Source organism: Mirounga angustirostris, unplaced genomic scaffold (genome assembly GCF_029215605.1).
Source record: "Mirounga angustirostris isolate CCGP_5_RB_7025 unplaced genomic scaffold, mMirAng1.0.hap1 SCAF_16, whole genome shotgun sequence".
In the NCBI taxonomy this organism is placed as follows: Eukaryota; Metazoa; Chordata; class Mammalia; order Carnivora; family Phocidae; genus Mirounga; species Mirounga angustirostris.
Window position 1 is genome coordinate 43,746,748 of NW_026991724.1, and position 20,491 is coordinate 43,767,238.

Genomic DNA, 20,491 nt, shown 5'->3' on the forward strand with positions numbered 1-20,491 from the left:
TATTCCCTCTAGTCTTTCTTCTTCCCTCCCATTACTGACTCCCCACCCTCCCGCACATTCTCTCTCCCAACTGCCCCCCACACCTCCTGGGGAATGGTCTGGATGCAGAGCTGGAGGTTCTGTCAATAGGGGCTCTCACCAGATGGTGTCCCTCAGGGCCGGGGTGTAGAGCTGTCAGTTGCTGGGGCCTTTAATTAGGACAAACCTTCCACCCTCCACCTTGGCTGTTTTCCTTCTCTGGATGCTCCTGGGACCTCCCACTCTCCATTTTTCCATGCCTGCGGCCCAAGAGAGCCAGGAAGGGGCAGCAAAGTCAGGTGTCTGGAAAAACAGCCTTACTAGGTGACTTCCTCCCCAAGACTCAGGAGTCCTGGCTCCAAGCTCATCCTCTGTCAAAATCCAGGCGCTGGATTCCCCAAACAGAAGCCGGCTCAGGCCCCCAGACCTAGAAGTCTGGGTCCCGAGGACCCACCGCTCTCAGACTCAGGAGTCCAGGCCTGCTGCTGCTTCTCCCCAAGGACCCAGGAGTTCAGGCCTCCAACCCTTCCCCCCACCACACACAGGACTTAGGGCAGATGTTCACTGTCTGTGATTTACAAATCCTCCTGGGCCTGTGTGGGGGTGGGAGAGATTGGTGGTTAATCCACTGACTCTTAAGACTTAAAACCAGATTTTCTGACCCCCTTTCATCCTCTCCCAACTGCACCATGCTGCAGGCAGGGGACCTAGTTGAGTCCCCAACTCCCCCAGAAACTCGCAGTTGAGGCCATTAGCTTCTCAGTCAACAGAGGTCTGAATACCCGGTCTCAGATCCGGAGTCCAAGCCTCTGCCATTTGGAGACGCAAGAATCTGAGCTCAGGAACAACAGAGAACCTGAGTGTGGACCCCCAGTCCCTGCAGGCTCAGGAACGTCAGACCGCGAGTCCCAGGCCCCCAGGCCCCACTCGGTGGGCTCAGGGTCCCGCCCACCTGCCCCGCCAGCTGCGCAGCGCACCGGCCCGCCTGCAGCGTGGGAACGCCCCAGCTGGGCGGCATGCAGCCGTCAGGACAAGCTGCGCGGTTCCCAGCCTCCCCGCCTGGTCCAGCTCGGGCACCGCCGCCGCCCAGCCGTCGCCCAGCAACCACAGTCGCGTGGGATGAGGGGCTGAGCCGGGACTGCGGGGTCTCGGGAAAGGAGGGGCTGGGGCCTGGATTCCTGGATCCTTGGACGTGCTATGGTTTGCAGCGGTCACAAGGCAGGCAGAGGGATATTTTGAGCTGGGGTTTTGAGGCGAGAAGAACTGAATCCCCTCCTCTTCTCAGGGGTCCCAGTTGCCCCCAGGCACCCGGTGTCCTCTTCCTGACCCGCAGGCCCAGGGGAGCCCTGGGCCCCGCCTCTCCAAGCCGCGGAAACTAGCGAAGCCCCAGGGGCTGCCATTTATAGCTCCGTTTCCACTCGGCGAGTTCCCTCCAGGACCCAGGCTGAGCAAGTTTCTTCCACTCTCTCCCCCGCCATGCCCCCAACAAGCCTGGCAGGGTGCAGGTGTCCAACCCAGCCGGTTCGCCCTCCTTCGACCCAGGTGTTCCGGCTCCCAGACCCCAACTTGGCTGGGGCGCCCGCCCGCGGGAGACCCCGCCCTGCGGTGCCCCCATTCATCCACGTCTCGGCCGCGGGAGTTACTCAATGGGAAGGGGCGGGTCTCCCAGGGGGCGGGGCGAGTGGGATCAGGCCCTCCCCGGTCTCTCAGCGCCCGAGGGCGCGGAAACCGCTTGTGTTTCTGAGTGTTGGAGCCTGCGGCTGAGCAGACTTGGGGAACTCCAGGCCAGAAACGGGGTGGCTCCTAGCCTGGGGCGAAGACCCGGGCGCGAAAGGAGCCCCGACCAGGGTGGTGAGAGGTGTGCCGTTGAGGACGGGCTTAGCAAGGAAGCCAGTGCAACAGCAAGTCTACGGGATCTTGGGGGACACACATTCAGAATGCTGGTTCCCACCCTCCTCGTCCTCCTCTTCTGCCTCCGAGGGAATGCAGGTACCTCGAGGGGTGGGGAAATTGGGGGGAGGACTGTTTGCCAGCTGCCTCTTTATTGGGGTAGATGGAACGGGGCGGGGGGAGGTGTGTGCTCAGACTCCTAAGTCTGCAGGGGGAGAACTCTGGGAGGCTGGACTCCTGGGTCCTGAATGAAGGAGCTAAGCTCATTGCTAAACTCAACCCTGCTCCTCTCCCCCGATCCTCCTAGGTCTATCGCCCCATTTCCTGCAACAACCAGATGACCTTGTGGCACTGCTGGGGGATGAGGCCCGGCTGCCCTGTGCCCTGGGTGAATACTGGGGGCTGGTTCAGTGGACTAAGGATGGACTGGCTCTAGGGGGTGAAAGGGACCTGCCAGGTGAGACTGTTCTCTCTACTCAGGAGAGGTTGGCTTCAGGTGGCTTGGTCTGTCATCTGAAGTTTCTATTTTGATGTTTTCAAATTTGGGAAATTCTTGGGCTCAGATGAACATCTGGGAGAACTAAAGTCTTAGCTTCTTCTTTGGGGAGTAGGGGATTTTTATTTGCATTATAAAATATTACATAAATGCAGAAACGCACCTAAAACATAAAGGGAAGATTTGCCAAATAGTTCTAAAGTAGACACTCATGTAACTACTACTCACGCCCATTGTCAGCTCCCCAGAAGCCTTTGCTACTCCATTCTCCTATCATAGCCCTCTGCTCACCCCAGAGGTAGTATCTAATCTGACTTCTATGGCAATTGTTCTCTTGCTTTTTTCTGACTTTTTCACCCACCCCCAGTTTGCCATGACTCTGGATTGGGAGGGGGTTAGAATCTCTCTGGCCCAGCACCCACTTTTGGGTGTCTTTCTGGTGTGGGATGTCTGGGGAGGGAGGCTGGGGCCAGGAACTCAGAACCATGGTGTGACCGCCTCTTCCTTAACTGCAGGGTGGTCCCGGTACTGGATATCAGGGAATGCAGCCAGTGGCCAGCACGATCTTTACATTAGGCCCGTGGAGCTAGAGGATCAAGCTTCATATGAATGTCAGGCTACACAAGCAGGCCTCCGCTCTCGACCAGCCCAACTGCTTGTGTTGGGTGAGGACCCAGCTCACTTGTCCCTGGGAAGCCCAGGGGACAGCCAGTGCTAGCTGAGTATCAGAGTCCAGGGAGCCCAGAGGGGTGGTCAGTTAGGGCTGGGAAAATTGGGGTTTTGAGGGCGCCTGGGTGGCTCAGATGGTTAGTGTCTGCCTTCGGCTCAGGTCATGATCCCAGGGTCCTGGGATTGAGTCCCGCATCGGGCTCCCTGCTAGGCGGGGAGCCTGCTTCTCCCTCTGCCTCTGCCTCTCTGTCTCTCTGACTCTCATGAATAAATAAACATTAAAAAAAAAAAAAAAGATTGGGGTTTTGGGGCCCAGGATCCAGCTCTGACCCCCAATCCACCCCACAGTGCCCCCAAAAGCCCCCCAGGTGCTGGGTGGCCCCTTTGTGTCTCTGGTGGCTGGTGTTCCTGCGAATCTGACCTGTCGGAGCCGTGGGGATGCCCGCCCCACCCCTGAGCTGCTGTGGTTCCGAGATGGGATCCGGCTGGATGGGACCACCTTCCACCAGGTCAGGTCCAAATCCCTCTGCAGCCCTTGCCCATTCAGGGAAATTTGGGGCCCACTCAGATCATAGGTTTATCCAGAGAGAGGGGCATGGGAGGGAAGAGGTTCAAATATTGGGACCCTTGGTATGTGATTAAGGGTAAGGACTCCAGAGCCAGACTACCTAGGTTCAAATCCTGGCTCAGCCACTTGCTAGTTGATTGGTCTTAAGTTCAAGTAGCTTAACCCCTCTGTCCCTCAGTTTCCTTATCTGTACAATAGGGACAATTATAGTCACTTCATAGGGTAATTGTGAAGATTAAATAAAGTGCTTAGAAGTGACACGTAGTAAACACTATATAAGGGGTAGATGAAATCAGTATTATTATTCATAACCTCCAGACCCTGCTGAAGGAAGGAACCACTGGATCAGTGGAGAGCATCTTATCCTTGACTCCTTCCAGTCATGATGATGGAGCCACCTTGGTCTGTCGGGCCCGGAGCCAGGCCCTGCCGTCGGGGAAGGATACAGCTATCACACTGAGCTTGCAGTGTGAGTGCAGTTAGTGGCCCTTAAGCCAGCTGCCCTGGGGAAAAGAGGGACCTGGGGCTAGACTCCAGGGTATGAAGAAGGAGGAGGTTGTGGACCTGGGGCCCTGGGGGAATTGGGAACTGGAGTCCTGGGCTCCTAGCTCAAAAGGAAGAGGAGCCTGGGGACCCAGCCCGTGAGAGGCTGGGCATTGGACTCAGGTGCTCCGTGGAGGTGTTCCAGGTCCTTGCCCACCGCTGACCATGACCCACCTCCACAGACCCCCCTGTGGTGACTCTGTCTGCAGAACCACAGACTGTGCTGGAGGGAGAGAAGGTCACTTTTCTGTGCCAGGCCACAGCACAACCTCCTGTCACTGGCTATAGGTGAGGACGAAGGTCACCTCTCCTCAGCCCAGAGCACGGGTTTGGGGAGGACTGCGATTGGGACATGAGTGGCTGTGCCTGGGGAGCAGGGACAACACGAACAGCCCCACTCCCTCCGCAGGTGGGCAAAGGGAGGCTCCCCGGTGCTCGGGGCCCGCGGGCCAATGTTGGAGGTCGTGGCAGACTCCTCATTCCTGACTGAGCCGGTGTCCTGCGAGGTCAGCAACGCTGTGGGTAGCGCCAACCGCAGCACCGCGCTGGACGTGCAGTGTGAGCCGGGGTGGGGCCAAAGTGGGGCCGACGGTAAAGGGCCAGGGGCTAGAGTGGGGCGTGGCTGCGACGGGCCTCGAGAGGAGGTGGAGCCGGAATAGGATGTAGGCGGGGATTGGCTGTGCTGCGTCAGCGCCAAGGAGGAGCAGGGGCGGGGCGCGGGCGGGGCGCGGGCGGGGCCCGGGCGTGTGAGCCGGGAGCGTGAGCCGAGTGGCTGTGGACTGGCCGCCTATACTCGGGCCCTTGGGGCTGTCGTTTCTGAGTGGCTGATCCCGGGTCAGAAGTTGCATCCCTCCCCGGCCATGCGACGCCTCCTCTCTCCCCTCCAGTCGGGCCAATTCTGCAGGCAAGGCCAGAGCCCATGTCAGTAGACGTAGGGGAAGACGCTTCCTTCAGCTGTGCCTGGCGCGGGAACCCGCTCCCACGGGTAACTTGGACCCGCAGCGGGGACACGCAGGTGAGACACGATCTGGGGCCTGTGGCCGCGGCTGGCGGTGGACGGGGCTTCCCCTCAAGGTCCTGCCCCTGACGCCCCTACCCCATCCCAGGTGCTGAGCTCCGGGCCCACGCTGCGTCTTCCGTCGGTGGGGCCCGAGGATGCAGGCGACTACGTGTGCAGAGCTGAGCCGGGGCTCTCAGGCCTGGGGGGCGGCGCTGCGGAGGCTAGGTTGACTGTGAACGGTGAGAAAGTGGCGCTTCCTAGAAGACCGGGCAGAGCCTGGGACCGGGAGCGGGCAGAGCGGGCGAGCTCTAAACGGGAGTGGGCGTGGCCTTGAAAAGGCGAGCTTGGTAGACCGCGGGGCCTGGGGTGGGAGCCGGGCCTAATGAAGGCGAGCCTCTGAGAGGTTCTGAGTTTGTTGAGGGGCGTGGCCTGCTTGACTGGCGTTAGTGGAGGGGGCCAAGACCTGGCCCCGGCTTATTGAGAATTGGAGTTTCCGAGGGCAGGGCCTCTATTTGACTGGTCCACAATCTCCAAACCAGCTCCCCCAGTTGTGACCGCCCTGCATTCTGCGCCCGCCTTCTTGAGGGGCCCCGCCCGCCTCCAGTGTCTAGTCTTCGCATCCCCAGCCCCAGATGCCGTGGTAAGGAAATGTCCCCGCTGTCATGACCGGCCCAGCCGTGATCCCTGACCTCCCAGCTGGACCTCCAAAACTGCTATGACCGACACCCTGCCCGCCCTTCCCTCCCCTTCCAATGTCCTTAATGACTTCCCTTTTTTTGTGCCCCCAGGTCTGGTCTTGGGATGGGGGCTTTCTCGCAGCGGGGTCTCAGGGCCGGTTCTTGGTGGAGACGTTCCCAGCCCCAGAGGGCCGCCAGGAACAGGGCCCAGCCCTGATCTCTGTGCTACACATCTCGGGGACCCAGGAATCCGACTTTAGCCGGGGTTTCAACTGCAGTGCCAGGAACCGGTTGGGTGAGGGAGGCACCCAGGTCAGCCTGGGCCGTCGAGGTGAGATCCTGGGCCTAAAGACTCCAAATCTGAGGATCCCAAACCCCCAAAACGCCACAATCTCTAAACCGAGGACCTCCAAATGCAGACAGCCTCGAACCTTGAAAGCCTCAAAACTACAAGTCCTTTGAATCCTGACACCCCCAAATTAAATTCCTTTAAGTATGGAATTCTAAACCCCTCACACTTAGATACCTCAAAGAAGGGAAGCTCCAAATATGGGGAATTGCAAAGTTAAAAAATGCTCTAAATCTAGGACTCCCTAAAGCCAGAGAGTTTAAATTTGTGGAACCCCAAACTCAAGAGCCCTTAAACCTGAAGGACCCCGAGCTAGGGACTACAAACTTGGGTATCCCCAAACTTGGTGACCTTTTGAACCCAGAGACTCCACCCCAAGCAAGCCCTGAGTCCCTGTTCCCCAGTTCCTCCGGGACCTCACACTTAGCCTCCTCAGAACACCCCCTCTCCTCACCACAGACTTGCTGCCCACTGTGCGGATTGCGGCTGGAGTGGCCGCTGCAGCCATGACTCTTCTTATGGTCATCGTTGGGGTGACCCTCTGCTGCTGGCGCCATGGCAAGGGTCAGTGACTGAGCCCCACCTCGGTACCTTCCCCCAGCCCTCCCCTCCCCACCGGCTGACCTGGCCTTGACCTGGCCCCAGTCCCACCTCTCTGGTCTTGGCTCACCTTCGGGCCCTGATTCCTCCCTCAAGCCCTATGTCCATCTTCTCAGGATCCCGCTCCTTAGCCACCCAGGTTCTCGTTTCCCAGCCTCCTGACCCAACCCAGTCCTCCTTCTTCCTGCTCGTTGGTCTCCACAAACTGTGACCCTGCCCCATCCCTTATCTCTGCTGCCCCACTGTCCCTGGCCTCAGCCTCTTTCTCCAAGCAAAAGAACCTGGTGCGAATCCCAGGCAGCAGAGATGGCTCCAGTTCTCGGGGCCCCGAGGAGGAGACAGGCAGCGGCGAGGACCGGGTAGGATGCCAGGGTGCCCAGACCCAACTCTACCTCTAGAACAATTAGTAACCCAGTCCCAAATGTTCTCCCAGTCCCAGCTGGGCCCCCCAACTCAAAGAGGGTCTGAGTCCCAACAAATGACCCCAGGCTCAAAGGTCCCCCAAGTCCAAATATGCCCCTGACCCAGTTATTCCCTAGACAGATATGTCCCCAGGGCCCTTTGTCTTGAGTCCAGACCCCAGCTCCAGGTGCTCTTGGTCCCTCCTGCCCTGCCTCCACTGTCCAACTGAGGGTTGTCAGGGTCTGGCACTGGGCCAGGAGGATCCTCTGAACACTCCCTCTCACTAAGCACCCTACCCCAGGGCCCCATTGTGCACACGGACCACAGTGACCTCGTTCTGGATGAGGAGGGGGCTCTGGAGACCAAGGTGAGTGTTGGGAAGGGAGGGGTTCCCTTCACTGAGTCTCCAGCTCTCTCCCTGCTTGGTCCCCCTCCTTTTTCACTCTGTTGACCCCAGACCTGGGACTTGGCCCCCTTCACCCTTTCTTCCTGCCTCCTGGCCACTTCACTCACCACTGATTATGCCCACAAATCTGTCCAGCCTTGGCTTCCCCCTTGAGCTTTCCCATCACAGTCCCACCTCAGGCCTCCTGGATGCCTCTGCCAGGGCCCTTCTACCTACCAGGTCCCACACTGGCCTCACATTTCCCCAAACCTGCCCCTCCTTTGGAGTCCCCTCTTTTGAGCTCCACTGATCTCAGTCCCCAATCCAGAGCCCTTCTGTGTCTCCTCTGTATGTAGCACATGCCACTCTATTGGCCTAAAACACCGCTTTCCTTCCCATACCTACCTAATTCTGTCCTTCATTCCTCTGGTGTCGGCTCAAACATTTCTTGTTCTAGAAAGCCCATGCTTCCCTCCTCACAGCCCTGGTCATACTGTGTTCTGCCTGTCACAACTGGGACCACTGTGTCCTGGCTTCCTGTCCCCATCCTGAAACCCTGCTTCTGCTTCCCCATCGAGCCTTATCACTCTGCCTGTCCTTTCCCCATCACTATGCTGACCCCTCTGGACTCTGGGGATTTGCCATGTCCTCTTTGGCCTGGGATCTCCATGAAGGCAGGGGACCCCAGTCTCTCCCCATCATAGTCACCTCCAGCAACAGCATAAAGCATGACACAGAATCAAAGCCTTGGGGCTGGTGGGCAGATGAATGAATGTCTTGGTCTCAATGTCTCTGTTCCCCGCTGCATCTCCTTCCACACGACCAGGCCTTAGCAGGCCTATATCCTTCTGTTGCTGCCTTTCTCTGCCCATCTCCTTCTGTCTGTCTCTTGTCACTGTTTTTCTGTCCCACTTTGTCTTCCTATCAGTCTATATGTCTATCTCTGTCTCTGGGTCTCAGCTTGCTCCTATTTCTAAGTCATGCTTTAAGTGTGTCTTTCCATTAGGGATCCTCACCTCCCCCCCCCCCCCCCCCCGGCTTATATCCTTATATAACTTAACAAATCCCATTTGTCCCCTCAGGATCCAACCAATGGTTACTACAAGGTCCGAGGAGTCAGTGTGAGCCTGAGTCTTGGTGAAGGCCCTGGAGGAGGCCTCTTCCTGCCGCCCCCCTCCCCCCTTGGACCTCCAGGGACCCCTACCTTCTATGACTTCAACCCACACCTAGGCATGGTCCCCCCCTGCAGACTGTATAGAGCTCGGGCAGGTTATCTCACCACACCCCACCCTCGAGCTTTTACCAGCTACAGCAAACCTACATCCACTGGACCCCCAGATCTGGCCCCCAGGACTCCACCCTTCCCATATGCTGCCTTCCCCATACCCAGCCACCCGCGTCTCCAGACTCATGTATGACACCTCTCCAAATGAAGAGTCCTGGAATCTTCGACGCCATAATGGATTGTGCTGATTTCTGAGGAATCAGAACAAGTTGGTGACCTTCCTCCTCCAAAACTGAACATTGATGGGAGAGAGAGATCATTACAGTTATCTGGATCACTGGTGTACAGTGAGGTCAGCCAAAGGGGTTGCCCCAAGTGGGAGCAAGATGGCCATTTGACCAATTATTCCCCTGTGTAAAAGGGATTCAAGATGGCAGATGGGCTCTTTGTTGAGGGATGGGGACAGGGGGTGATAGGAGTTAGGGGCAGGGATGGAAGTTATTTCCAGACATTGAAAGAAGAGATTTCAAAATGATCACCTGTACTAAGAAGACAGGCAACATAGGACAGATTTATAGGGAAGCCAGACCAGGTCCTGTCCTGGTTCTCCCTGAGGGGCACTTTTCTTGGCCAATGGAAGTACAGCCAGATGGCTGTTCACTCTCTGGGAACCCAAGATGGCCACTATCCTGATTCCTTCCAACTTCCTTCGAGGCCCTGGAAGAATTGAATCCAAGGAGTGAGGATAGGGTGAGAAATGTCATGAGGAGAGGGGAGTAGAGTGGGGAGGGTGGGGGTGGGGATCTGGAGATGAGAATATTTATGTTTAATAATAAAAAAAAAAGTTGAGAAGTGAATGTGTCTTGGGCATTCTCCTAGCATTATCACCCTCCACAAGGAAGGGGTCCATTAAATCTGCCCCAAGTTCCTTCCTCTACCCTAGGCAATGAAGTGGCTCTGGAACAAAACCATGAGCCACCTCCCAGCCCTTTGCTACCCATTTAGCACTCCAGGCTCTTTTGATATACATCTACACAAACATGCATGCACAGATGCACATGCATGACAGGGCTACTCCAGTTGGCTTGGGGAAGACAGAATTCTGGTTATTTGAGGAGACAAAGCAGTGAGCCCTGAAGAGGAGGGGAGGGAGAAGCTAGAGGGGCTAGAGAGAATAGAAGTGCTGTGGTCCTTAAAGCGAGGATGGGTTGAGTCCTGTGGTGCTGGGCACCTGACTCAGGTCATCCTTAAAGAAAGGGCCTGGAGGCTTTGGTTTATGAATCCTTGAGATAGGAATTAAAGGTCCAGACACCTGGGATCCTTGGAAAGCAGAGCGGAAGGCCAAGACTCCTGAGTCTTAGGGAGAAAGGGCAGGGGCTTGGTCTCTGGTCCTGAAAATGAAGGTGCCTGCAGCCCGGACTCCTGAATCTGAGGGAGAAGGGGACTGGGTCTCAGCAGCTGTGTCCTTGATTAGGGAAATTTCGGGGGCCTGTATTCCTGGGACCTCAAGAGAGGAATTTGCCGAGGGGAGAGGTCTCCAATGCCGGCATGCCTGGAAGAGAAGACTGATTTGTGAGTGTATGGGTGGGAGGGAAGAGAAAGCTGGGGGTGAGGGTCCTGAGGAAGGGCTCAACACGGCGGAGCCTATGACCCAGACTCCTGGCTAGGCCCTCGCACGGGGTGGGACTCCCGGAACCTCTAGGAGGCGGGGGCCCGGCGCTGGCTCCCCCCCGGGGGTTCCCGAGCCGCTCCAGTCTGCGCAGAGCTGCCACGCTATTGTCCTGGCTAGGAAGGCGGGGCCGGCGTGGGGCGGGGCTGGCGGCGCCGGCGCAGCCCGGGGGCGGCGGGAGGAGGAGGCGGCGGCGGCCTTGGCGCTGGGAGCTCCTGTCACCGCTGGGGCCGGGCCGGGCGGGAGTGCAGGGGACGTGAGGGAGCGAGGGCCGGGACATGGGGCCCACCAGCCCCGCCGCTCGCGGTCCGGGCCGCCACCGGGGCCCGCCGCCGCTGCCGCTGTTGCTGCCGCTGTTGCTGCTCCTTCTGCGCGCGCAGCTCGCCGTCGGGAGCCTGGCCGGTGGGAGCCCCGGCGCGGCCGAGGTGAGGCCCGGCCGGGTCCTGGGGGATGGGGGAAGGGGCGGGACCGGGCCTTGGGTCGGGATGCGGACACGTCCAGGGCAGAAAGCGCAGTCTTTCTAGCTAAGTGGCCGGCCCCCATACGCCCCTAACGGCACTAGGCATTCATGAACCCAGGAGTTCTGGTCCCAGCTCCCCCATCTTCTGTCCTCCCAGCCGCCTCCCGCCCCTAGCTTAGGAACTGACTGTTCCAGAGCCCCTGGTCCCAAAAGTCTAGCCCCCTCAGACCCTCTTGACCTAGGTGACTCAGCCCCAACCCCTTCCCACCTGAACATGGGACCCACCAGACAGTAAGACACCTGAATCCAAGAATGTTGGCCCCTTGCATCCTCTGGACCCATTTGAGGGCCCCCGCAGCCTCCCAGAACCCAGGAGTCTAGGTCTTCAGTCACCGACCCCCGACCCAGGATGCAGCTCTCCAGCCCTCAAAGGATTGATGTCCAGGCCTGCAGGGCCCTGAAGCCAGGCCTTGTCGTCTTTGCACTGGAGAATGGGACCCTGAGCTAGGGATGAGGGAGGAGGGGCCAGAACGCCTGGGTTCTGGCCTCCTCCCCCGCGACTCAGTTTTAACCCCTTCGGGCTCCAGTGCGGCTGCGCCGGGGTGGGGGCGGAGCCTGTCTCCACGGCAACAAGGCAGCGAGACTCCCGGGGGACCCGGGTCGCCATAGCAACGGGAGAGCTGGGGCGCCCCCGCCCTGTGGGAGCTGTTTCCCGGGGAACAGAACCTCTTACGAGGCGGGTGCGCGATGCTTTGTGGAGGGGGCTGGTGCTGGGGGTCTGAACCTCTGGGTCCTAAGGAGCAAAGGTCCGGGGGACCCACGTGCCAGCGTCCCGGGGCCCTCGCTGACCCCTCCGACCCGACCCTCAGGCCCCGGGGTCGGCCCAGGTTGCTGGACTATGCGGGCACCTAACCCTTCACCGGGACCTGCGCACCGGCCGCTGGGAACCAGACCCGCAGCGCTCGCGACGCTGTCTCCGGGACCCGCAACGCGTGCTGGAATACTGCAGACAGGTGGGCGGGACCTACTGGGAGGCGCGTGGTTAGCGGGAAAGTTCCGAGACTGGGCCGCGACGCCCAAAAGAAGCTGGTGGTACAAAAGGCATGGTCCAGGGAGAATGAGGGATCTAAGTAGGCGGGGGAAGCTGGGGGGCGTGGCCAAGAAAGAGGCGAATTTAGGATAGGGCAGGACCTGTTTTTGAGAAACTAGGTCAAGAAAAGAGAACTGTGCAAAGAGGGCCAGCTAAGGACGGTAGCCAGTGAGGAGACAGAGTTTAGCAATCTGTGGTGGGCTCCTTAAAGAGTAGGGTATCGTGGGCGTGGCCAGGGGAGAGGCGGGGCTAAGAAAAAAGACCTTTTGGACCGGCAAGATAGGAAAAGGGCTGGAGCCCAATGAGAGTAGAAAGCTAGGAGGCATGGCTACGAAAAGGCAGTTCTAATACAAAAAGAAGGGATGCTTCCTGAGAAGCCAAACCGAGGAAGAGGTGAGGCTTAAAGGAGGGCCAGACCTATTGGGGAAGGGGACAGAGGTGACCCGGAGAGAGGCGGGTTTACGGGATTAAGTTTCTGGGTGGTTGGCGGGGCTTCTGAGGGAGAGCTACTGGGGTCGTGGCCAGGGGGCCTGCTGGCTTAGATATGTAAGACCGATTCTACGGAGAAGCAGAGGCCAGGGAGATCATTAGAGCCTTGAAAAGGGACATGGCTGGTGGAGAAGCACGGCTGGCAGGGGCGAGGCTGTGAGTTGATCGCCCCTACCCGGTGCCCCCAGATATACCCGGAGCTGCAGATTGCGCGTGTGGAACAGGCGACACAGGCCATCCCCATGGAGCGCTGGTGTGGGGGTGCCCGGAGTGGCCGCTGTGCCCACCCCCACCACCAGGTTGTGCCTTTCCGCTGCCTGCGTGAGTCACAGGCTGGGGGCGGGGGGAATTAGAAGTGGGGGGTCTCCCAGGGGTGAGATTCTGGGCCCTGGGCTCAGGTTCACATTAGGGATCTGGATGTATGGTGCCAGAGTGGGGCAGAGAAACCTCTGAGGATAAAATGCCTGGATTCTGAGGAGGGCGGAGCTAGTGTCTGGGGGAAGGTCTCACTCTGGTGCCCCCATTCCTCAGCAGGTGAATTCGTGAGCGAGGCCCTGCTGGTGCCTGAAGGCTGCCGGTTCTTGCATCAGGAGCGCATGGACCAGTGCGAGAGTTCAACCTGGAGGCATCAGGAGGCACAGGAGGTCAGAACCCTGGCCCATCCATCCTCACCCCCCAGAACCCAGGAGTCCAGTCCCCTAACACCCCGTCCCCTCGTTCAGGGCCTGTCTGTCTGGGCCTGAGTCTGGGCCTCAGCCCCCTTTTCCCACTGGGACAGAATCAGGAATCCAGGCTCCAGCCCCATCAACCCCCAAGACCTAGGCATCCAGGCTCCCCTCTACCCTCTCCTAACTCACAATCCTGGCACCTGGGCCTACTCTTTCCACAGGCCTGCAGCTCCCAGGGCCTCATCCTGCATGGCTCGGGCATGCTTTTGCCCTGTGGCACAGATCGGTTCCGAGGTGTGGAGTATGTGTGCTGCCCCCCTCCAGTGACCCCCGATCCATCTGGGACAGCAGTTGGGTGAGTGGGAGGGAACCCTCCATGCCCATCCCAAGTCTCCTGAGGCAGGAAATGGGAAGCCTGGGGGCACGGGTTAGATTCTCATTGCCTTGAGTCTTCTGTTCCCTCAGTGACCCCTCCACCCGGTCCTGGCCCCTAGGGGGCAGAGTAGAGGGGCGTGAGGATGAGGAAGAAGAGGAATCCTTCCTACAGCCAGTAGACGATTACTTCGTGGAGCCCCCACGGGCTGAAGAGGAAGAAGAGGAGGAAAGAATTCTACCATCAAGCTCCCACAGCCCTGCAGGGGTCAGCAAAGGTGAGACGGTCTCTGGACCCTTAGTTCTCTCTACCCTGGAGGGAGGATGATTTGAGGGAGCCTTGGTATAGAGGCATCTTTAGGAGGGACGTGTTGGGGAGAGACCCAGCTGGGGGGAATGGAAGGGATGGGAGTAACTTGGGATAAAGAAGAGGTGGAAGGGCTGTCCTGTGAAGAATGCAAAGGGTGAGGGTGTTTTGGGGGTACCTGGAGGTGGAGGAGCCATCTGGTTGTTCCTAATGGTTATTTGGGGAAAGCCTGAAGGATGGTGTAATGGATTCCTAAGCTTTGCAAGAACAGGCCCGGCTCAGAGCTAGATCTCTCATGATGCCCCACAGCAGCTATGGTTATGTGGACACATCGTGGCCTCCAGTGTGCTCTAGGAGATGTAGTTCTCCAGGAAGGGAAGGTGACCTGGAGATGGGCTTCACGCTGATTCCCTGATTCCTGGCCTTGTTACAGTGACCACCACCCCAAGGCCCACAGATGGTGTGGATGTGTACTTCGGCATGCCTGGAGAAATCAGCGAGCATGAGGGGTTCCTGCGGGCCAAGATGGACCTGGAGGAACGTAGGATGCGCCAGATTAATGAGGTGATGATCCTGGGAGCCCCAGGATTTCCCACAACACAGAACTCCCTAAATCAACACAGAATTTCCTCAGGCGCACATTGAGGCTGCCTCCAAAGACTCCCCAAGCCCCCCAAAACCCCTAGCCCTCAACACCACCTCTAAGATGATCAGGGATTCTTGACCCACCTAGAATCCCACTGAGATGCCACCAAGATTCTATGGAAACTCTGGTACATTGTATTCTTCTACTTTAAATTCCTTCGGAGCCTTAACCTCTCATGAACCCAAGAGCCAGTGGGACCTAAGGAATCTGGAGCCTCCAAAGTCTTGAAGAGGGTTTGGGGGACTCACTGGGTAGAGCAGGGTAGATTCCATGATCCTGAAGCTCCCCTTGACCCTAGGTGATGCGTGAATGGGCCATGGCAGACAACCAGTCCAAGAACCTGCCGAAGGCCGACAGACAGGCCCTGAACGAGGTAGGACACCCTCCAGCGGGTCTTACTCATGGAATCCACTACCTGGAACACACCTGGTCTCAGCCTGGTTCAGGCCTCGCTCAGTTCTACCCCTTCCGAGTTATCTTGGTCTCTCCCGGCCCCACCCCTCCATTTGGCCCCACATCTCTAGGCCTAGGTCTGACCTGACATTTCTCTCCTCCTCAGACTGGCCATGTTTTGCCTCGTCTTAACCTGACCCTTGCCTCTGAGGGCCGGCTCTGTGGTCCTCTCCCCAGCTAAGCGCCTGCAGGTGCAGCCAGGGCCTCTGAGGCCCTGTCCCCTGAGTCTGGTCCCACCCCTCTAATCTCACTTTTACTCAGTCCCTCCTCAGTAGGGCCAGCCCCATGACTCACCAGTCACCTCTAGGCCTTGCTCAGGTTAGCCCCATTCCCTGACCCTCACTCAGCTCCTCTACGTCCTATTCCAGCACCGACCATCTCCAGTTGGCCCCGCCCAGGCCTAGAGCCTTCCCTGGCCTATAATACTTGGAAAGTTATTTCTCCTGATTGCGAGCCAGCTCAGTTCCTAGATTGGCGCCACCCAGTACAGTTTCCCCCTTCAGATCGGCTCCCAGTTGGCCTGGTCCTGCCTGCACTCTGCCTGGCCCTGTAGCCCAGCTTCCAGTCAAGTGTCCTGTGATCTAGTCCCACCCTAGGGTTGATTCTACCCATGCCTGGACCCATGGCACCACCCCCTCCACCACCTGGCCCTAGAGCCCCGTCTTTCCAGACTGCCTTTGGCCCGGACTCTCACCCATCTTCACCTTTGCGGGCCCTGTGCTCCCCTCCCTCACCAGCACTTCCAGTCCATTCTGCAGACCCTGGAGGAGCAGGTGTCTGGTGAGCGACAGCGCCTGGTGGAGACCCACGCCACCCGAGTCATCGCCCTTATCAACGACCAGCGCCGGGCTGCCCTGGAAGGTTTCCTGGAGGCACTGCAGGGGGACCCGCCTCAGGTGTGGGAGCTGTGGGGGCAGAGGGCAAAGGGTGCAAAGATCTGGGGCAGGCCCGGCAGCCTTTGTCCCTTCCACAGGCCGAGCGCATCCTGCCGGCCCTGCGGCGTTACCTGCGCGCCGAGCAGAAGGAGCAAAGGCACGCACTGAGGCATTACCAGCATGTGGCCGCTGTGGACCCCGAGAAGGCCCAGCAGATGCGTTTCCAGGTGCTCAGGCCCCGTCCTCCCTCCGACCCCAGTGTCTGGGACCCCATCCCTCAGACACTCTTCCCGTCCCTTGGACCCCCTTCCTGTCCCTGGCAGTCCCCCACCCCTGTGCCTTGGGACCCTTTCCAGCCCCTTGGATCCCCACTCCCTGACCCTGGAATGCTGCCCTCACCCCCACACCCCTCGCCCCCACCCCTGTGCCTCTGACCCCCTTCTTGTCCCTTGGTTTCCTACGTCCTTTCCCAGAATCCCACTCCTGGGCCTTGCACCCTGTTCCTGTCCTTCCACTCTCCTTTCTCCCTCAACCCACTTGTTCACCGTGCAGCCCTTGTTCTGTGCCCTCACATCCCCATTCCTATTTCCTGGGTGTTCTCTTCCTGTCCCAAACTTGCCCTTGAACCACATCATTTCCATAGGACCCTCTAATCCCACTCCCTTCTGTGTAACCCCTGAAACTTCACTTTCTATTCCTCAGACCCTACTTTCTGCTTCTCCTACTCTCTCACATCCACTTCCTGTCTTCTATGCCATATTCCTTGTATCCTGTACTTACATTGTCTCTGGCGCACTTTTCCTAGTGGACTACTCCTTTCCCTTCTGCCTTACTTCCTTTTCTAAGCCCCTCACTTCCTGTCTGCTGTACATCTTTTCCTTTTCTTTTTATTCTGCTTCTCCTCCTCCAGTTTTCTTCCTCCTGTGGCCCAATTCCTGGACTTTGGACCCTACTTCCTGTCCATAGTATATGTTACTTTTCCTTGGACCCTGTTGACCTTCCTGCTTCACCCTGCCTCAGTTTCCCCATCTTTCCCTACTGCCCCTTTCATCCTTCATGCTCACTCCCACACAGGTGCAGACCCACCTTCAAGTCATTGAAGAAAGGATGAATCAGAGCCTGGGGCTGCTTGACCAGAACCCCCGCCTGGCTCAGGAGCTGCGGCCCCAGATCCGTGAGTGCCTGTGACCCCTGGTTCCCATTCTAGGGCTTCTTAAGGCAGGCGCCCACCTTCTATTGGTTGAAATAAGTGACAAACCCAGTCCAGATTCAAAGGAAGAGCCCCCCACGAGAGAACAAACACCAGAAAGTGTGACCTACCGCAGCCCTCAGATCTGCTGTGACTTCCTACTGGATATCCCATACCTGACCCTGCTCTTTAAAGAAGCCATTCTCTTGAGACTTCAGCCTCCATTCTCCTTGCCAGGGGTGTCTCCATCTAGCTCCCCACGTTCCCAGATCACACCTGTGGCTATGCCCAATCACTCTATTGCTAGGGTGCTGTTTATTCCCCCAGTTTTGTTTTGAGGCATCCCTGTGCTCATGATCTTGACCCCCTTTCTGCATGTTCCCCTCAGAGGAGCTCCTCCACTCTGAGCACCTGGGTCCCAATGAGTTGGAAGCCCCCGCCCCAGGGGGCAGCAGTGAGGACAAGAGTGGGCTGCAGCCTCTGGATTCCAAGGATGGTGAGTTATCCCCAATATAGATAACCCCAGACTTTGGGGGACAGGTACCCAACCTCCACTCTAATCCCCTAAAGTCTGGGGGTATCTGAGCCACCACAGTAAGTGGGAGACGATAGGAACGGATGTCTAAGGTTGTGGAGGCCTCCGTAGGATCCTTGATCCTCCGGCGTTGGCCCCTGGGAGGGTGTGTCTCCACCCTTTCCTCGATGATGCCCTCCTTTCTTCACTGTTCCGCCTGTCTTGCCTCCTCTGGCTGCCAGCAGACACTCCCATGGCCCTTCCCAAAGGTGAGTATCTCCCAGAATAGACCCCAGCCACCAAATCCCGCTAGTCCCTGAGCCCAGAATGGGAAAGGGTCCATACATTGGGAACTCCAGACCTGCTGGGGTAGAGTCCGGTGCGCCTTCTGACCGCCTCCTCAGGCAGGGGTAGCACCATTCTCGACTCTCAGGAATAAGATAGGACTTGGGGTTAGGGTCTGCAGAACAAGATGCTGCATCCTCTGGGAAAGAGAAGATGTCCCCCCTGGAGCAGTATGAGCGAAAGGTAAGTCAGACCTGTGGGTGCCTGAGGGTGGATGGGAGAGGGGTCCTGGACTCCAGGGTCTGAAGGAGGAGGGTGTTAGGGGTTTGGATTCCTTGGCCTGAGGGAAGAAGGGATTGAGGACATGGACTTTGGGGTCCTAGGGAAGAAGAAGGCTGGGGGATGCCCTCTTGGGGCCCAGACTCCTGAGTCCCTTACACCTGCTGCTTCCCCAGGTGAATGTGTCTGTTCCAAGGGGTTTTCCTTTCCACTCTTCGGAGATTCAGAGAGATGAGCTGGTAAGAGGAGGACTGTTCTGGGTACCTAGGGGGAGAGGTCAGAAGTCAGTGGCTAGGCTATGTGACTCCCAAAGCCACACAGGGCCTTGGTGAGCCTCAAAGATGGTCCCTGCCCCATGTCCTCTCCACGCAGGCACCAGCAGGGACAGGTGTGTCCCGAGAGGCCGTGTCTGGTCTGCTGATCATGGGAGCAGGTGGGGGCTCCCTGATCGTCCTCTCCCTGCTGCTCTTGCGCAGGAAGAAGCCCTATGGGGCTATCAGCCATGGAGTGGTGGAGGTGAGAGACACAGACACATGGGATGGGGGAGGCATTCCAGAGCCTGGACGCAGAGGAACTCTGAGATCTGCGGTCAGGTCCCTATGCCCCTCTGCTCCTGCCGGCCCTCCTGCAGGTGGACCCTATGCTGACCCTGGAGGAGCAACAGCTTCGGGAACTGCAGCGTCATGGCTATGAGAACCCCACCTACCGCTTCCTGGAGGAACGACCCTGAACCAGCCCCCTTCACCTCCTTTGGCTGAGCCCAGACCTTCCCTCTTCCTGGAGTCCCAGAACCCCAACTCCCAGCCCGGGGAGGGGGTCTCAAAAATGTTCATTTCACACTCTTTGTGAGGGGGCTGGAAATTCTTATTTCCCCTTTCGAATTCCAAATTCCATTCCCAAGAAATCCCCAGGTATTCCCAGCTACCTCCCTGCTTGGGACTTCCTCACCTTAATTTATTTTGTTAAGTTAATTTATTGTTCCTTAAGGTGACCACTAGCTTGGTCCCAGTGTCTGTTGTTCCCTAGAAGTCACCCTCCCATGTGCTCTCCACTAACAACCCAATAAAATCCTTTTCCCCACCATGCCATCCTGCGTCTCTGTGGGGGAATCAGGGTGTAATCACAGCTCTGGACGCTGGTGTGGATCCCTGCCCAGGCCTCCTTCACCTCTTCAAACAGTATGATCTGAGGGGAGCCTGTAGGAAGGGCTGGGGTTGGCGTGCAGGGGGCGGGGCCCAAAGGCTGGCTAGGCTCTCCCGCCCACTCAGGAGCTTTCCGTGGTGCTGAACGCTTTGTTACTTCCAGACCTCTATTTGCTGAATCCCAGAACAGACTCTGAGGAAGCTGTGTTCTGGCAGTTTCTCCTGCCTTCTATTCACCCTCACACCCAATCACACACAGCGTCCACCCCCAACCTGCGACCCCAAGGAGGGACTGAGAATCTTGAACCCCTCTTCCCATTCACAAGTTTTCATCCCTTCTTTGGGAGGCAATAGGAATCCCCCCTGAGGCATGGAAATTCCAGTTACGTGTCCCAGAGAGGGGAATGTGATGTCTGCAAATGCCTATTGGAACTTAAACCTTCATACACCCCAGCTTGTGACGTTGGGGTTAATCCTCTGCATATGCTGTTCCCTGCCCCAAGAGGGTTGTTATGGAGATTAAAAGGGTTAGTATTTGTGGAGATGTTAGAACTGTGCCTGTTACTTCACAAGTATTTGTTAAATAAATTTTAAAACAGTATGGCAGCAGGGGGACCTGGGTGGCTCAGTCAGTTAAGCATTTGTCTTCGGCTCGAGTCTTGATCCCGGGGTCCTGGGAACAAGCCCCGCATCAGGCTCCCTGTTCAGCGGGGAAGTCTGCCTCTCCCTCTCCATCTACCTCTCTCCCCCGCTCATGCTCTCTCTCTCAAATAAATAAAATCTAAAAACAAACAAACAAAAACAGTATGGCAGCAAATACTCATAAAGCACTCACTCTATGCCAGGCACTGCTCCCAGAGCTTTTTACAGAGTGACACACTTAATTACTTCTATCCCATGAAGCAAGTACTATGACTATTCCTGTTTATAGGTTAAGAAATGGAGATAAGAAGTTACATCACATGCCCTTGGTCACCACCTAGGAATGGCCAGAGTTAGGGATTCAACCCGGGCAACCTGGGTCCAGCATCCATACTCTTATTATTTTGCTAACCTGCTGTCTAGTAATTCGAGGCTGTCCCATATGCTGTTCAGGGTGTGCACTGCAAAATTCCTAGTGATAGAAAGTGATAGCATTCATTTTCTAGACACTGTAGATTTGCATTTTTACCACAACTTCCCAGCAGGTGGCAGTAATGTGTCACACTCTAAGGTCAGCTTAGTACACAAT

At 57.6% G+C, this 20,491-nt stretch overlaps 2 protein-coding genes across 11 annotated transcripts; both read left to right on the forward strand.

Annotated features, from left to right (window-relative positions):
- The first annotated feature begins 91 nt into the window (after positions 1-91).
- On the forward strand, positions 92-10,370 carry KIRREL2 (kirre like nephrin family adhesion molecule 2). Of its 3 annotated transcripts, XM_064581713.1 has the most exons (16): positions 92-2,007; positions 2,216-2,365; positions 2,920-3,069; positions 3,422-3,582; positions 3,960-4,110; positions 4,367-4,472; positions 4,594-4,742; positions 5,072-5,199; positions 5,291-5,423; positions 5,724-5,824; positions 5,973-6,192; positions 6,670-6,774; positions 7,069-7,169; positions 7,514-7,579; positions 8,680-8,718; positions 8,988-10,370. In XM_064581713.1, the coding sequence occupies exons 1-16, from the start codon at positions 1,665-1,667 to the stop codon at positions 9,075-9,077; spliced, it is 2,193 nt and encodes a 730-aa protein (XP_064437783.1). In that variant the 5' UTR covers positions 92-1,664; the 3' UTR covers positions 9,078-10,370. The 3 variants fall into 3 exon arrangements, with proteins under 3 accessions (XP_064437783.1, XP_064437781.1, XP_064437782.1); XM_064581711.1 differs by having other exon boundaries at positions 8,680-10,370; XM_064581712.1 differs by lacking the exons at positions 7,069-7,169; positions 8,988-10,370 and having other exon boundaries at positions 8,680-8,818.
- Positions 10,371-10,660: 290 nt separating this feature from the next.
- APLP1 (amyloid beta precursor like protein 1) lies at positions 10,661-19,199 on the forward strand. Of its 8 annotated transcripts, none has more exons than XR_010408284.1 (17): positions 10,661-10,916; positions 11,821-11,964; positions 12,719-12,851; positions 13,062-13,174; positions 13,420-13,553; positions 13,664-13,848; positions 14,311-14,441; positions 14,822-14,896; positions 15,714-15,872; positions 15,950-16,078; positions 16,926-17,025; positions 17,429-17,536; positions 17,687-17,823; positions 18,012-18,082; positions 18,295-18,357; positions 18,491-18,634; positions 18,750-19,199. XR_010408284.1 is itself a non-coding variant. In XM_045891317.3 (17 exons), exons 1-17 carry the CDS (start codon positions 10,770-10,772, stop codon positions 18,846-18,848), a joined length of 1,959 nt encoding a protein of 652 aa, XP_045747273.1. In that variant the 5' UTR covers positions 10,661-10,769; the 3' UTR covers positions 18,849-19,199. The 8 variants fall into 8 exon arrangements, 6 of the variants coding, with proteins under 6 accessions (XP_045747273.1, XP_045747271.1, XP_045747275.1 ...); XM_045891317.3 differs by having other exon boundaries at positions 13,065-13,174; positions 17,797-17,823; XM_045891315.3 differs by having other exon boundaries at positions 10,662-10,916; positions 17,797-17,823.
- The last annotated feature ends 1,292 nt before the right edge of the window (positions 19,200-20,491 follow it).

Coding starts and splice junctions, on each gene's coding strand:
- APLP1 (XM_045891315.3), top strand. CDS start 10,770: ATGGGGCCCACCAGCCCCGCCGCTCGCGGTCCGGGCCGCCACCGGGGC. Junction 17,026..17,428: donor GGAGCTGCGGCCCCAGATCC/GTGAGTGCCTGT, acceptor TGTTCCCCTCAG/AGGAGCTCCTCCACTCTGAG. Junction 17,824..18,011: donor TCCCATGGCCCTTCCCAAAG/GTGAGTATCTCC, acceptor ACTTGGGGTTAG/GGTCTGCAGAACAAGATGCT.
- KIRREL2 (XM_064581711.1), top strand. CDS start 1,665: ATGGGAAGGGGCGGGTCTCCCAGGGGGCGGGGCGAGTGGGATCAGGCC. Junction 4,743..5,071: donor CACCGCGCTGGACGTGCAGT/GTGAGCCGGGGT, acceptor TCTCCCCTCCAG/TCGGGCCAATTCTGCAGGCA. Junction 6,193..6,669: donor GGTCAGCCTGGGCCGTCGAG/GTGAGATCCTGG, acceptor TCCTCACCACAG/ACTTGCTGCCCACTGTGCGG.